Raw genomic sequence first — 17053 nt, forward strand, 5'->3', positions numbered from 1 at the left:
CAGGAAAGTTCTTGTTCCTGATTTAAAGCATGTGGGACAAATTGTGCTTGGATTTAAGCATATGTCTGAGATTTTTCTTGGCTTTAACCCTATTAGCTCACCGATCATGCCTCTGTAGAACTTCTTCTGCATGACAAAATAAACCCACATTGTAATGTTGTAGTTTTGCAGGACTTCATTCACGATTTAAATATATTAGTTAGGATTCCAGTAAAATCACAGCTGTTTTGAATGAGGTACAAAATACAGATGTAACTTTCACAGAAAGGTTTTGTTTGCTTGTTTACATTTTAATAAAATAACTTAACTTGTAACTTATGTACAGACATGATAAAAAGTCTGAAACATTTGCAGCACAGATAAGCAATCTATTGAGTGAAAGTTCTTATTTTGTTTTGTAGAATAGATCAGAACACAAGCATTTCACCAAAGGAAGCAACCGATCAATGTAACAGCTTAAATGAGGTAAGCTTAACCAAAAGTTGAAATATGATGTTATAAATTTTAAATAGATGTTTGGGTTTTGTTGATTTTAAGGTCTTGGAATAATGTAATTGCTTGAGAATCTTGGGTTGGCTTTTTAGTGAATCTTTCTAGCCATGTTATTGGAGAATAGTTTAAAAAGATGATATGAGACTGCCATAATAGTTTAAAAGCCAGAAGCTAGAGATTTAAAAATATTTTAAATCAACTTCTTGCTGCTTTCTGTTTGCTCAGGAAAGAATCAAATGCTCAATATTGACTGTGTGAAAGGCCACCTTTCAAGAACATTTGATTTTTTCCTCATATTACAGCTCAAAAGTGTTCATCTATTAAATATGTTTTGTTTAAAAATAAAGAGTTCTCAAGGTTGCTACAACCTGCATAAATAAACTGTGAACAGTACAATGTAGTGTAAAAAGTGCTCTGGTTGTTAGATGGGAGGAAGGGAGAGACGAAGAGGGGAAGCAAGGAAAGCCAAAGTAACACCTGTGACACTTGAAACAAGCTGTTTTCACAGGGATTGTGCCAGGAGCACAGTGTGAGTGGAGCACAAAAAAGCTGTTTGTGTGATCATATCAAACAATGCGTGAGCCTGGGCTAGGTCCTAACAATCAGCAACGTACTGGGTGGGAGTGGGGGATAAAACCAAGCTTTGCAGTTGTGCAAAGTGGGAAACCTTGTAAAGCGTCTCCCACAGCCTGGGGTACCTGCACAGGAGCACAGAGTACACCCACACACTGCAGGGGCAGCAGATGATACTGGACCTAAACAAGGAGCAGAAAACATTTTTAGTGCAAAACAAGACAACAGAACAACAGAAGCAGCGGGAAAAGAGAGTAGGGGTGAAGAGAAGTCCATTCCTGTTAAATCGTGGAAAAGACAGCTTTGTTTTCAAAAGGAGCCACGGAACATCTATGTCTATTAATAGACGCCTGACTTTCATTAGGGGAAAACCACAATGTGCCCTTTTAAAGGAATTCAGACTTAATCTTCTCCCTGCAATGAATTATTTCCCTTGCATTTGTGTCACTGTTGTGCAGCTCCCTGTTGAAAATCCCAGTGCTAACAAGGAAGGCTTGCTCAGTGACCAATCTAAGGGAGTGCACTCAGCCTCTGTCGAGCCACTTAAGGCCCTGGGGGAAGTAATGAAGTTATCCTTTCTTTTGAGAAACCCCACTGCAAATATTCACTAAAGCTTCCACTTGAAAGCTTCCATTTAAAATCGTTGCAAAGGATGACTTTAAGGTTAAGATAAAATATTATAATAAATAAATCAGTGTAAGATATTAAAACAGATGATTGGATAATTAAAATAAAGATAAGATATTAAAATAAATCATTAATAATCAATGAGGAATGAGTAAGGGTTACAACCTGGTGTTTTCTTTTGCCAAATCTTAGGTTTTATAGATCAGATCTGTAGATCAGATCTCCTGCAAACCAAAATGGACTTGTGTCATAAGAAAATAAATTCTCTTCTAAGATTAGAGAAAATGGTGTCTCTCTTCATTGCTCACCCGTGGCATTATGCAGACCCAGGGCATATCTTGTTCTATCTTATTGTTGCTTGTTCGTTCCCCATAAAGGAAGTTCTGAATTGAAAATGTCATATGCCTCAAGACACAAATATTGCCATAACAGATACTGCAGAGATTTATTTATGTTCACATAAAATATGACTATCTTATTTTAACCTGAACTCTCGGAATTAAAAAGCTGTTCCAATGTGACATATAAAAGCATTAATTTCCTCAGAGTGAAGAAGCTGAACAGGTTGAAATTTACTCAGTTTCTTTTCTATATGAATCTCTTCAAAGGCCATTAAATGCTGAAAGCTTGGATTATTCTCCTTCTCTGCCCCAGTTGATTTCATAAATCCAGTAAATCCATCAACAAACTGGATGTAATAGAATAGCTGCCTTCGTGTCCTGGAGGGGCAGGAGCAGGCCCAAGGGCAGGGTGCAGGCATTCTTTATGTCCAGAAATACTGTGTGACGTTCAGGGTGATATCAGTTTTTGCAGAAGGAACCACGTCTGGGCTTTGCCTCTCGTCCCTTCTGTCAGGCTCCTGACTGAGACTGGGCAGAGTTCGTGGCTGGGGCAATCCTGTTCCCTTTCCTTCTTCCCTTTCCCTCTTCCCTCAGTTCTTAAATTTACCAGACCTTAGGAAGTCCACAAGGATGAAACAAAGGATGCTGATAAAAGTAGTGCTTTGTCAGAGACAGAAGTTATTTCTAAGGCCAGGAATGGTCTCCTCATCCCACGGTGGTGCTGATCCTGCCGGGTCCCAGGGGGAGAGGGGGATACTGGTGGCACCCACCAAGAAAAAGTTTATAGGCTGTTTCAGGGCACTGCCACTCATTGCCACAGCATTTTGGTGATGCATTGGGAGAATTTGTTCTCTCAGTGTCCCATTCTCCAGAGGGATTTAATAGCGGGTGGTGCTTATCTCTAGTTGTAAGGGATTATCTGCCATCTCAGTAATTCCTTGCCCTAAGGCCTCCACTCTGTGTTTTTGATAGTAGTTGGCTGGAAACAGAGATGGTCAGTGGGGTACAGGCTACAAGCTTATTTGTCTGTAGAGATGGTGTCTTTACCACAGGCTGAGCTTCCTCTGCAAATGGCAGTCCTTTTGTACTGTGCCTTCTCCAGCAGGCAAGGGTACGATATTTTAATGACTGTGGTTTCTTAAAGCATTATCAAAAATACCAAACAGGTCATTAGCACTACACTGTCTCTCTCCCTGTTTTCCTCCAGCTTCCTGTGAATGTATTTATTTTTCCATTATTTGGAATAGTGAACCTTGTTTTTTCTTCAGTGGAATTGGCATAGCTCAAGATCTTTGAACTGTCAGCTGCCTTAAGAGAACATAAGAAGAGATAAGAAGCCTTTGTCCAAGACAATTACAATTGCTTCTTTTTCAATACTTTCAGGATACTCTTCTTAAGAGGCAACAAGAAATTTCGGGATCAATTTTAAATATTAATATGTCCTTTCATTTGCATTATCATGGATCAGGAATTACTGCATAAGAAACACTAATGTTGGGCACCAGAGCACAGCTGGAATGAGCATCAAATCTGTTTGAGCTGAGTTCATTAGCAGATATAGAATGCCATAGCTTAAATTACTTCTGTTATACTGGTTCTTCATATAAGAGCTTACTAAAATTGTTGGTGGTACCCACCAAAGCCTAACTCTTCCCTCTGTGTATTTTAGCTGTTTGTTTTGGCTTCTAACATGTTTAGCCACTTCTTTACCTGGTTCACCCTGGGCAGCTTTGTGCTTGGCCTTTCCTTAAAGCCATGTCTCCTTATGTGTGTTCCTGTAAATGTGTGGTGACTTTTCATGGGTGATGTGCTGTGGCAGCACCACAGGACTCAGCTGTGGTTTAGGAGTAAGGTGGGGTTGATGGTACACTCCAAATTCATCGTCTCCCTGGCAACATCAAAACGATCAAAGCTACTTAGTCTTTTTCTCCCTACATCAAATCCCTGTCAAGGGCACATTCATGAAAATATATAAGCTATTTCTATTATTATTATTATATGAATTTTTTTAGTGTTTGGCAGTGACTGGAAATTTGCCATCCACCCACCTTCCCCAGATAGGTGAAAAATATCATTTAGAGCAACTGAATATAAACCAGCTGGTGAATTACAGCAGAAGCATTGCTGAAGTATAATATTTAACAATGTAGTCTGTGTGACTGATTTTATACTGAACTTCCCATAAATATTAATGTGTCATAAGAAATAGTGATGCAAAGTGAATGTATTTTCTTGATAGGGGATTTTTCTTGTCAAATGCTTGAAGTAACAGTCCCTGAAGGTTAGGTACTTCTGTCAGACATTCACTCATGTTCTCCTAATTGGTATGTTCTTCTGGTTTGTTCATCTGTGTTCTCCCTACTTTTCATCAACTGTTCTCATGACAAGGTCCACACTGGGAGCAGAGTCCTCACTGGTTTGTAACTGGTATAGTCATCTTTTGCTAGATGACATTAATGACTGTAAAATGCTTCCCATCTGCTCTGACAACTCCACAGCCACTTTGTTTGGGTTTATCTGAGATGAGAGACAGCGGAAAACAAGGCCTGTCATATCATGAAAACCCTTCCTAAAACAGTGCTGTGGGTATGGTTCAAGTCGGCACCCTTCCCTTGGTAAGGAAATTCGCTGCCATTTGAAAGCTGTTGGGGGTGAGAAGGTTTCCATAATTTTCTTGAATTCTGTAAAAGAAATGAAAGGATCAAGGCTGAAAGTCTTCCCTGCTGTTTTCAGGCAAACTTGTTTGGTGGGAGTTTTTTTAACCTAAAGCCACTGTCATCCTTGGGTTTATAAAAGGGCTGCCTTACAATAAAGATAATGCAAAGACATATTAAACTACTGACTACATAGGTGACATTGTTACACAAAGGAAATCAGGCTGATAAACAAATTCATTTTTCACTAAATGAATCAATACTTTGGTTTCAGAGTGGGGAAAAGAGCTTCTTAGGGCATAAACCTGAGGATTTTTCTTTCTGTTGCAACTCTTATTATTTTCTTAAGAAAATGCTCTTCATAAATAAGTACCACTTGGGTGACTTAATGTTATACGTATATTCTGTGTGTGGCAGCCTTGTGTGATTGTGTTTTATGATGTTGTAAGCTGTATTTCCCTTGAGATAGAGGATCTGAATGCGTGGGGGTAGTGACTCATTTTGCCCAGTCAGATGGTGATTAGGGCTTTCACGGCGTTTACATCACAGCAAGATGCTTGTGTCAGGTTGTACAGTTTAATACTGCATGCAGCATTAAAGTGAGAAACGGACCAAGCGTGACACAGTAGCTGGAAGTGCTGTGATAGATAACAAGCCTTGTCCTCGTTGATTTGTCTGCAGCAGGTGACAATGGTGTGTTGATTTTACCTTTACAGTGGATGGCAAATGACCCAGTTGCTCTGTAGAATCAGCAGCACCTAGACAAAAGCCATGTGTACATAGTGAAGTACCTCTAAAAAAGCCAATTAAAAAATACTTCTTCCAAGGATCCCACGAGGGAGCGTGTTCTCAGTAACTCTTTGTTCACTGCTCTGTACTGCACTCACAAGCTGGAGAGGGAGATTTGGTTTTTTATGAATGGTAAATGGGGAGGGACATAATGTCATCAGATCGTGATGTCAGGCCAATGAATGAAATACTTCCCTAATGTATTGCTCCAAGCCCAAGAAAAGGGACACCACCTCAGTTTGGCTCCCTAGAATAAATCGTCCTTTGCTGACGAAGTCATCTTTCCCACGTGTCATGAATAATCCATGTAAATTGGGACTTAAATAACCAGGAGTCAAGAAACTCGTGGAACAGTGCACGTTTGTTCCCTTGCACGTCCTCCCGGAGCTGCCGGTGGAACACCCCTTCGCAGGCACCGCTCATGGGCTCCGGGAGTTGAAGCGCTGTTGCCGATTCCTGTCGTTCTCCATCCATTCCCAATGTTCTGCTTTTGTCTGCAGAATTCTTTGTTGAAGCTGCAAGCCCTGGAAAGCGAGCTGTGCTCTGCATTCCTGCCAAACCAGGAGGAAACTCCCCAGCTGCCGGCGCCCAAGGACGCAGCCCCTCCATCAGTGCAGACCGGCGTGCAGGCTGATGGGGCCGGCGGCGGTGGAGGTAAGCGGTCCCGCCGTGGTGTGTTCTCATTTGCAATTATAAAAGAACCTTGTGACTTGCAGTTTAAAATCAGGTTTGCAGTCAGTCCTCCCGGGAAACGGTGCAGAGCTAATGCAAAGCACCATTTCCTGACGCAAATGCCGCGTAAAGTGAAAAGGGGGTGATACCTCTCAAAAGGACAGAAATTAATGGCTGTAACCCTTTGGTTTTCTGAGGGAGAGTCTTGCTTTTCAGATAGGTTTTAAGAATTCTGACTCTTTTATTTTCAGTTTTAATCTGCTATTTTTTTCCGAGTAAATTTACACTCTTTACTTCCTATGTCTGTATTGTGTGAGATCACCTGCCATATCATGTAATTCTATTTTTGTCATTCTTTTTGTCAGAGCAATATCACTTCATTTCTCCTATTATTGATTTTAATTTAATGCATCAGCAGAGAGATAGCGAAGGTGAGTTGTACAGCATGTGGATTTTAATAATTCATGAACCCGTATTATTACACATATGGGCAAACTGTGGTGTGTTATCTTTCCCTCTTTCCTCAATATGGAAATAAACAGCCCCAAGGCTCGGCACTATTTTTGTCAATTCATAGCTTGCAGTCCCAGGGCTTGGCAGAGTCGTGATGCTCAGCAGAAGAGGAGTCACTGTTCGTGAAAAATAGGTCAGAGGAGTATGACTAATGCATCTCACAGACTAGTGACATGAATACACAAATACCTAAAGTGTGCACCATTCGTGGTTCAAATTAAGGCAGGTAGGTCAGTAAATCCCTTTGCAATTGATGTTTCATATCAGAATAAAACTGGGTTCAGAAGAACTTACTTCAGAAGCTGTTTGCTCAAGAATTTTCAGCAGAAAATAACGTTATTTACCTAAAAAAAAAAATCACAAGTGGTAGTGTTCTGCTTAAGAAATTCTAAAGTTGGAGGTTTGCATTGCAAAATTAAGGAAAAAGGTATGCAGAAGTCAAATTATTATAAAAATGAAGGAATGTGAAAATGCTAAATGTCCTGGGTTTTAGCTAAAAAAAAAAACAAAACAAAACAAAAAACCAGGAATGCTTTAGCCTAGCAAGGCAAATACTTTAATAGCTCTTGGATACAGGTATGGAACTTGGGCTGGTGCCAGCCTGGGCGTGCATCTGAGGCAGAGACAGGTCTTGTGTGTGCTGCACAGGCAGAGACATTTTGCAGCTCATCCGAAATCTGCAGTGACCCCTTTCCTTTGTGACAGGGTGGGGTTTTCCTCCCTTTCCAGTAGTTTACCGCATTATTTTGTTCTGGTAGCTTCATAGTTCATTGTTAGATGGTCCATAATTGTTTCCTGTACTTATTTTTGCTGTTTTGATTAGATTTTCTACTTCCAATACCCTCTCTGCTCCCATTTGCCCATATGCAGCTACTTAGGGAAATATTGCATGATGTAGCATTTCTCTTGCACAGTTCAGAGCATGCTCTGTCACTCCAGCAGTTCCAAATCTTGCTTTAGTTAAAGCTTCCCTATTTAATGGGTTTTAACATGCAGTCATTCCTGCTAACCTGCTTTGTGGTTTGTGGTATTTTTAGCAACTTGCCATTTTGCACAGGCAGAGCTGGCCCTAATTCTGCCTTTTAAATTACTACTGAGAACTTCTGATGCCCTGAGTTACGGTGCAGTTGTCACATGGGACTACTGGCTATTTCAGCTCAAACCTGGATGGAATCCAGAGATTTGTACCAGCCTAGGCAGAGTTTTTAGAGGATGTGCCATCTATGCTAAGTCTCTAGTTATTAGCCTTTCCTTGATGAATCAGGCAAAATAAACACAATCCTTTCATTTGCATCCCAGTCAACAAAAATTAGAAAGGTATGCATCATATGTATGGTGAATGAAAAGAGAACAGTCCAGTAAAATGACAGGGCATTCCAGGATGCAAATTTTAAGGGGATGAACAGCAACAGATGACCAAAGTCAGCAATTTCCAGTTTACTTTTGAATATGTAAAAAGAGAATTGGAGCTGCCAAAGTGAGACCATAAAGAATTTCTGGGGGTTACTAAGCTAATTTCTTAAAGGGGAAAACAGAGAAGAGCAGGGTGTAATTTCTATAGCTTTTGGATATTAGTGCACATCAAATATATGACTTGAGCAGTGAGCAGCTGAACCTAACTACAAGAAGTTCTAAATGGCCTTGAAATTAAAAATCCTGGTTGCAGCATTCACAGACATTACATGTTGAGGGCTGAACACATTACAGATGCATATTATTTTTTCTATACAAGAGATTTCAGTGTATTATTGTTTTATTTAGAGAATATCACAGGCATAAATACAGAGTTGTACCATAGGACTTGTTGGATATGAAGTCCATCTTATGAACATATTGCATAAGATAGCAAAGCTGCCTTTAAGTCCTGTCCAGTAGATGAGGTGGAGTAGATGCCAAGGGGCAACTTACTGGGTTGGGTAGAGGTGGCTTTAATTCTCAGTTTTGTCAAAAATAGAGGCTAAAGTTAGACCAGACACATGAACACATGGTCAGTTCATGGGCTGCTCTCAGGATAATGCTTAGAGTCTTGTTTAGGATCTAAGCAGAACTGGAACCAGGATGATAGCCTTAAGCTTTAATTAAAAATGTGGTTGGTTAGAACTTGTCATCACCGAGGTGTTTCACTATGACAGTAATCAAGCCATGTGAATGAATCAGTTTGAATTATTTGTTGACCACTTAAGAACAGAGGCAGTAATTTAATGCACCTGTAGTAGGATTGGAACTAAAGCCCTTCTTGGGCCACACCAAGGTTGCACCAGTGTGCACAGCCCTGGTGCCAAGGAAATGGAAGTGCCCTGGCCTTTGGGAAATATTCCCAAATTCATCTGGCATGCAGGTTGTCTCCTTTTCTGAATAAAAAAACCTCCTTGAGTTTTGTGTGTTTTCACGCTGGAGCTGCACCAGCCACTACCTGTCCTTTGCATTTATCTTCAAGGAGTGTTCAGTCTTGAATGTGTGCTTTTCTTCCGCTTCTGAGACTGGGTTGGCCCCAGGAAAATCGCCTGGTTGTAAATGTGAAAAGGAGCAAGTGTCTGTGACCCTATGGTTTATCAGCAATACAGTCTCCTGCAAGAGGGGTAGTTCTAGGTCCACAGGAAATCAGAGTTCAAATGTTGGAAAGTTGTTTCCTGCACCTGTCATACACAGACCAGCAGATCTTTTTATCACATCATTCTCCTTTCACAGTGAGAGGACTGCTACTTAATATGACTATAAAAGAATTTATTCCTAATAATAACAGAGCATGAGAAATCTGTGAAACTATTCTTAGTCAACCCACTTCACAGTGATTATATATTTCTTGAAGTTCAAAGATGGTGAAATTAAAGAAAGGAAGCCAGGTTCTTCTCATTGACAATCTTCAGAATAAAAAAGCCCCAGCAACAACAGTAGACCAAAACCCAACCAAAACTGTAATTTTTAAAAAAAATCTTACAGGGTAAGGAGACAGTACTTGCCAAAAAGAGATAACACTTTTGTTTGCAGAACAGCAGTTATTGCAGCCATTATCACTGTGTGCTGTCAGTACCTGATTTCTCATGGCTCCTACAGTTCTCTACCCTTGCTTCTCCCAGATGCCTTTCTGGATCTGTCTGTGGGAGGATTTGAATCTCACACATGATTTAGGAGATTTGGGTGTTGCTCTGGTACCTTGGAGAGTGGAATTTGACCTTCATAGTATGAAGTATTTAGAGGAAAGGTGCAAGGTTGGAATTAATAATCAGCCACATTGTCTCATCATGAAAATGCTTAACATAATTATAATTGATGATGCTGCCAAGAGTAGATGAGTTTATAGATACAAAGGTCACATGCAACTTTTGCATGACAGACTAAACTGTGATTATACAGTAGGATTTTTTGTTGTCTGTAAAGCAAAAACGGGTGGATAGTGCCCAATAAAACGATATTTTAGGCCATTGTAACTACTATATGTTAAATTAATAGTTGTTTTTTTGTGAAGGCTGCCACTCAGAGTTGTTTTTTCCCCCACTATCCCAGTGTAGCAATAGGGATTTGCAGCTTTGGTATCTCTTGAGCAGAGGGCAAATAAAATGTAATGCAAAGATTCCATTAAAATCCTGACAGAAATACCCATTCAGCATAGGAATGTCATGTCCATGTGCAAAGGAGAAAATCAAAAGAAAGTGAAGGTGAAAGAACTTACCTAAACCTGCCAGTTCTTCTGTGAGTAAATCCATGTACAGTTGTTTTCCTGTGCAGTTTTAGACTTTAATTGAATAAAAAGATTCTGTGAAATGTATTAGAATGCAAACCATATGGAAAATATAACACTGATCAGAAATCACACGCATGCTGCCTGGAAATCAAAAATAAATGAACTAAATATATGAATTAAAATATATGAATTAAAAAGCTGTATATATAAATGGGTTTAGAACAAAAAAATAACATAGCTGGTGTAAAATATTATGTGCTGTGGAAATTGCTGTAGGGGGACCTGAGACAGAGCATAATCTTTGCTTTAACAAAGCAAAACAGAGAGAATTTTTGGGCAAGGACTTTTATGAATGTGGAGTTTCTCCCTAAAAAGTATAATCTACTTTAAATTGCAATCATCTGATAGCAAAAATGTGGATTAGGCTGCATCATCCTCACCCACAACTGCTGAGGGTGAGGAATACGATACAATGATTATTTCCTGTAATGTACTCATGTACAGCAAAGGGAAGATGAACTCTGGATTTCCCTGGAGGTAGGCACTGTAATGTTCCCTTTAGTTTTCATGTCACCCATGAACAGAACCAGTGAGATGAAGTTCACCAGTTCCTACTTTTTTCTAGCTTGATCGCCACTACAAAACAATTTTACCTTTTGAGGCACCTGAGGTGAGGTTTCCATTCACAGTCCAAGACACTGTTAACACAGTATCACAAGCATGACTCCTCCAGGCAGCAGTCACTGCCCACTTACCTTGAATAACTAACTGGAATATTACTGGTGGTGGTTGCTATTTTCATATCCTGTGTTCTTTAGACCCATAGGTATGTTCCTTCAAACCTTAACAAAAATCTGCAAGCAGCCCTGGAGGTTCTTAGCATCAGGACACATTATATTTTTGATCTTCCTTTCTCTTCGCCAAGGCAGTAAATGATAAATCACAAAGTTAATCTTACTTTGCACACTTGTCATCTACTCCAGAAATGTGGCTCTCAAAGCAAACAGATCTGTGAAAATACAAGTAGTGCTGCCATTCTGGGAAACTCTCCATCTTTATATTATACTTCATTATTTATAAACACACCCATCCAGCTTCTCCTGTGGAACTCAAAAATGATTTAGGTTAAGCCAGTAACTGTACTTCTCTTCTGTCATCCTCAGTCCCGTGTTCATCCTGCATGTGACACTTTGCTGAACTGTTTGCTGTTTACTTTGAGCCCTTCTGCAAGGAAAGATTTGCATTCACCTTGGTAGCTCAGTACCTTGTGAGTGATCCCTGGTCCACACTGATTTGTACTTTCTTTCCAGAGCCTGTGCCAGCCCACAGAGACTGGCAGAACGACATGGAGAGCAGCCCACAGGAACATCACTCCCTAGGGACCAGTCGACTGCTGTATCACATTACAGATGGAGACAATCCTCTTTTGTCACCACGCTGCTCTATCTTTAGCCAAAGCCAGAGATTTAATCTAGACACAGAGTCTGCCCCTTCTCCACCAAGTGCTCAGCCTTTCATGGTGTAAGAAAATGTATTTTAATTCTTATGTGTCTTTAAAACTTTTTCTGCAATCCACAGCCTTTGACTCTTCATGGGTTTTTTTTAGTCACTGTCATGTCATAAACAGGAAATTTTTCATATTGTGGCGTATTTTGACATGGATAATTTGCAGTACCATAAATAGGAACTAGTGTTCCCTCAGTCATAAGAGAGGACTTTTGTTTGAAATCTTTGTTAACTACAGTTAGCAAGGACAGTTTTAAATGTTAGTAATCAGTGTGATAAGACAAAGAGGACTATCATGGCATAATACTAAAAATTTCAGCTGTAACCGAACTACAGCTTGAGCCATTCACTGGATGTGACAATGTCAAACAGCATATGAACTATTCATATATGTGATTTCCAGAAACCAAGCTGTGAGTTACAGAGAGAAATCAGACTTTCTTAAAAGCTCATATACATAGCTTCATCTCCATATGGATAATAATCAGATCTGTTGATTTGCAACTGTAAATAATCAGAAACTAAACTGCCTTCAGAATGATAATGATTATTCCCAGTAATGAAAAACTCCCTGCACTTAGTTTTGTAAATCATGTCATTACATTCTCCTGTTATAGCTGGAAGATTTGTGAATTAAGATATGGGTGTTAAATGTAAATAATGGATCAGGGTTTGACTTACGAGATTAATTTTTTTTCCAAAATATTCAGAAATCCCACAACTAATTATAAAAAGAGAGAATGAAAGACAGACAGTGAACCCATTAATATATCCTGGGGGTACCTTCAAGCGAAAGCAATTATTTTATTCTTACTTTGTAAAACTAAGCTGTCTCCATCTTGTGAAACAACCTAGCTGTGAATTCTGAAGTGCTAAGAAAGGGTTAAAGTGTGCCTGAAACAAGGCAGGGGCCATTATAGCCAGCAACTATTCTTTTGGCTTTTGCAGGCCAAGAAGTTCTTCCAGATGTAACTGTGAAGACTGCAAAGAACCACAGACAGTAACACAACTTACCAAGCATCTGCAGAGCCTCAAGAGAAAAATTAGGAAGTATGAAGAAAAGTTTGAGCAAGAAAAAAAATACCTGGTAAGATAATAGTTGAAAAGAAGAGGGAGGCAAGGATCCCAGTGTATTTAAACTTATGCAAAACAATACAAGAAAGGGTATTTTTAGTGAAATGAAATGGGAAAAACTTCAATGAGGGAATATCTTTTTAGCATCTTCCAGTGTAAGCAGTAGTTCTGAGACTAACTTACATTTTCTTTGGATTACCTTTGTTGCAAAATATCCATCTTCGAGAAGTGTGAACCAGTGAAATGTAGCTGACAGGCTTGTGAACCAAAATGATGCAAAAAATGGAAAAAAAAAAGATGAAAAGCTGCTTATTCACTTTGTAGAACTCGTTTGCTTGGAAACTGTTGCTCCTCTGTGCAGATTCCTTCTTTCAGGCAGACTCCTGTAAACCTCCAAAGTGTGGGGCTCAACAGAAGCTGATGGCAGAAATTAAGAGAAATAAAACTTGTGGGGGGTTGTTTGAGGTCAGTGGTGAGTGCTGTGCCCTCTGTGCAGGATTGTTCATATCGAACTGGTTTGTGTAATGTGAATTGTGCAGCTTAAACGTATCAAAGAATGTTTACAATATGAAATAGGGAAGTTTGTGATATTTTCTGACCATATTAAAATTATTTACATATTACCTTGTAATCCCATTGATGACTGAAAACTTAAACTTGTGAATTGTATGGCCCAGTGGTCATCATATGCTCCCAGGAGAAAAATTTTATACATAATCCTCACGCTGTGACCAGGAAAAAAAATAAAATTTTAGAGGCTTAATTTTGCAAAACTGTTATGCCATTTTAAATATCTTGAGTTTTGAAGATCCAGTGTAAATTTATTTAAACTTGGAGACAATTTCTAAATGCAAAGAAAGAACTGATATAGATTTAGTCATTTGCTACTTTTGAGATGACTCTAGCACAGGACTTTTTCATTTGATTATTTAAGCAGGTCAGTGGAAATTTTTTAAGTGCTGTTTCCCAGCAGAATCCCTGTCTTAAAGCAAGGGCTTATCCCTGCAAGGGACAGAGAGCTTCAGTTACCATCCTGGAAATCACTTAGGAACTTGACTAAAATTGGGTATTTGATCAATCCTTTTGAAGTCACTGAGGTTATTTACCCGAATAGTCAGAGACTTAAATGTTGTTGGGTCTTTTTTAGGATCAGAGACAAAACACCCAGATCCATGTAGCACTGTGCCACAATGGGGCACAGATAAGTCATGACAAATTAATGCCACGATCAAGCCAAGTGCTCTGCATGGCCCCGTGACACCGTGCAGTGGGAACTACGGGCATTTTGGAGCACACAGGGTTTTGTCTGTTTTATCACATAACTCTCAATTCCTTCTGTTTCTTTACGTTCTTTACATTTCTTTGCATTCAGCCTTCCCATGGTGACAAGACTTCCAATCCTGAAGTTCTGAAATGGATGAATGCTTTGGCCAAAGGTCGGAAGCAGCTCAAAGGTACATGATAATAGCACGTCACTTTCCCTTTATTGCTGAAGCTTTTGGAAGTAGGAGTGTACCTGGAATATTTTAGAGTCAGTTGTCTAACCTCACTGCTCTGCTTATTTTTCACAGTGCATGCCAATAAGCTTTCAAAGGCAACAGAGATATTAGGGGATATGACTTGCCTTGATTCCTGAAAGCAGGGATTAAAGTAAGCCAGTTCAACCTTCACAGCAAGGCTAGAAAGGGGAAGGGGAAAAAGACACCGTCTCTCCCTTATCACTATAAACACTCATGCAAAGGCAATGCTATTTTGAATATTTTCATGAGTGCCTGAAATAGAGAAGTTAAAACTTTCCTTGTAATGGCACAAATGTAGGTGCAACTGTTTCTTTACGACTGAGGATACTCATCTCTAAAGATTTTATTTATTTTGATCATAAGAACAGATCTTTCCTTGGTATTAGATTTGGTCTTGAGGGTCAGGTTTTGCCCTTGACTGTCTGTGAACCACTCCATTAACGTCTGGGGGTGTATCACATGCTTTCCCTCAGGGAGAATGTAGCCAAGACAGATTGATTTTTTTCTTAAGGCTATTCATAATTTATCTAAATCTTTTTTTTCCCCGGTTATAAATGGATTCTCACTACTAGACAAATTGTAGTACTATCTTTCATCTCTGTTCTGGATGTAGTTAATAATGTAGATATAGAGGCTGTGATTGTGGTAAGTAAAGAATTAGAAACCCATCTTTCAGTAAATTTCTTCTGGAAAATTCTCCCTTGAGTACTATCCTGTATGATTTCATCATCATCATCATTATGATTATTATTTTTGTTGTTGTTTTTCCTTGAACTTTGTGTTACAAATCCAGGAAAGGCAAATGAGAAGAAATGGCTGATCTTCATAGTTAACTTTCTGAAAATTATCTTTTTGACTCAACCATTGCTTCTCCTAGCCAGAGGTCTAGTGCTCATAGATCAGCCTTGCCTTCACATCTAAACTGCTTAATCCTGTGATAACCCTTGATTTTATTATCCTGAATAATGGCACTGCTTTTAAGTGAAGCGAGATTCATGAGGTTCACATGACAAGTACAACTGAAATGGAAAACACTCAAGTGTTTCTTGGGTCCTTCTCCAAGTTCATAAGGCTTGTCCATCCTTTCTAGCTCTGTGGGTTTACTAAAAAATACTAGTTTTCCCTACAAAACTGGCCTATATCCTCAGACTGTTACAGCTAAAAAATTTTATTACTGCTTCTGCTAAAAAATTTTATTACTGCTTCTGCATGGATTTCAACAAATTTAACACATGTGGAGCCATCAATCTCCTGCCTTGCCCAAGGTGCTGCACCAGCCAGATGTGTGCTATGAGAAAGTCTGATTTTACAGGAGATAATTCAGATTGCAATTCAATTTCCTCGTTGCTCTGTGCAGGTCTCTGGAGCTCCGGGGTCTTTGGCTTGGTGTCAAGCTAATATACTCGCACACTTTATCACATCCAGGCAGGTTGCTGACTGGGAAACTTGGACACCCTGTAACCTGTCTGTCTTCTGGGTTGCTCAGATGCTCTTCTGCCAAGGGAAGTGGCTGTTTCTCCACCTGAGCCTGGCTTAGGGCAGTGCAGCCTCTGGAAGGGAGGTGGATGGTTTAAATTGCACTGGAGAGCAATGTTGGTTATGCAGACCTGGGTACTCCAGCAGCCTGGCATGGAGGGCTCTGTGGCACAGCTTGGCCCCCACAGCCCTTCTCATTCTCCTCCTCCCTTGTGCAGCAGCACAGGAGGGCAGGGAAGCCCAGCTCAGGTGAGAGGGGAGCAGATGCTGCAGAGACACTGCTCTGGCTTGGGAAGATGTCTGTGAAAGATGCATCCTTGGACAGCAATGCCCACAGCAGGCACAGGCATGTTCTTACTTATCCAGAGAGTATGCAGGTTTAGCGAGGAGAAGGAGAGGAATGAGAGAGCTCTGCCTTCATATTCCCCCCACACCTAACCTCCCATAAATATTCTATCACTGTTTTTCCTTTTAAGCCCCTTTCCTAACCTCACTCCCTCTGAAATTCAGCACTAATTCCTATCCAGACCCCACTCCATAACCCAGTGCCTCTTCAGTCCTCACCTTTTGTGTCAAAGATGGCCTTGGAGGAAAAAGAGAATTACACATGTGCTGTAATGTTCATTGTCATGGACACATCTCATCATTTGACTATTGGATTTCCCTTTAACCAGGTAAAAGATTTACATGTTAAAGTGAAGCAGACTTACTTTCCTATATATCTGTGGTATGATGAAAATCATATGCAAAAACTAGGAAAGCTTTGTTTTGTTGTTTGTTTTGTTTGTTTTTTTTTTTCTGGTAGCGTCAGAGGAAACTGCTTTGCAAATATTTCTAATCTTTTCAAATCTTTTCTAATCTTACCATGTAATTTCCCTTTCAGAGCTGAAACTCAGAATTTCAGAAGAGCAAAACTGCACCTCCATAGCACCCCAAAGAAATGACCATTGTGAAAGCACTGGGACCTCTAAAGAGGCTGGCACACAGGAGGCCACGAGCATGGAACCAGCTCCCTCAGTGGAAGAAACCATGGATAGTGTATTGAGACGACTAAAGGAGAAAAGACAACACTTTCACCTTCCTGAGACTATTAAGGTATTTAACAAGCATGGCTGTTTCCTTCAGGACTTTATC

The 17053-nt window shown here is 39.9% G+C and overlaps 1 protein-coding gene across 3 annotated transcripts in view; it reads left to right on the forward strand.

The window, feature by feature from the left end:
* FAM13C (family with sequence similarity 13 member C) overlaps positions 1–17053 on the forward strand; it is a 51404-nt gene that overhangs the window by 21033 nt on the left and 13318 nt on the right. For all 3 annotated transcript variants that reach the window (XM_027649564.1, XM_027649561.1, XM_027649562.1), the window contains 7 exons: positions 402–465; positions 5977–6130; positions 6514–6579; positions 11654–11864; positions 12798–12936; positions 14296–14377; positions 16803–17014. In XM_027649564.1, coding sequence (XP_027505365.1) covers positions 402–465; positions 5977–6130; positions 6514–6579; positions 11654–11864; positions 12798–12936; positions 14296–14377; positions 16803–17014 — 928 coding nt within the window. The remainder of the gene's footprint in view (positions 1–401; positions 466–5976; positions 6131–6513; positions 6580–11653; positions 11865–12797; positions 12937–14295; positions 14378–16802; positions 17015–17053) is intronic.

Source organism: Corapipo altera, unplaced genomic scaffold (assembly GCF_003945725.1).
Source record: "Corapipo altera isolate COAL_440 unplaced genomic scaffold, ASM394572v1 53, whole genome shotgun sequence".
Taxonomy (NCBI): domain Eukaryota; kingdom Metazoa; phylum Chordata; class Aves; order Passeriformes; family Pipridae; genus Corapipo; species Corapipo altera.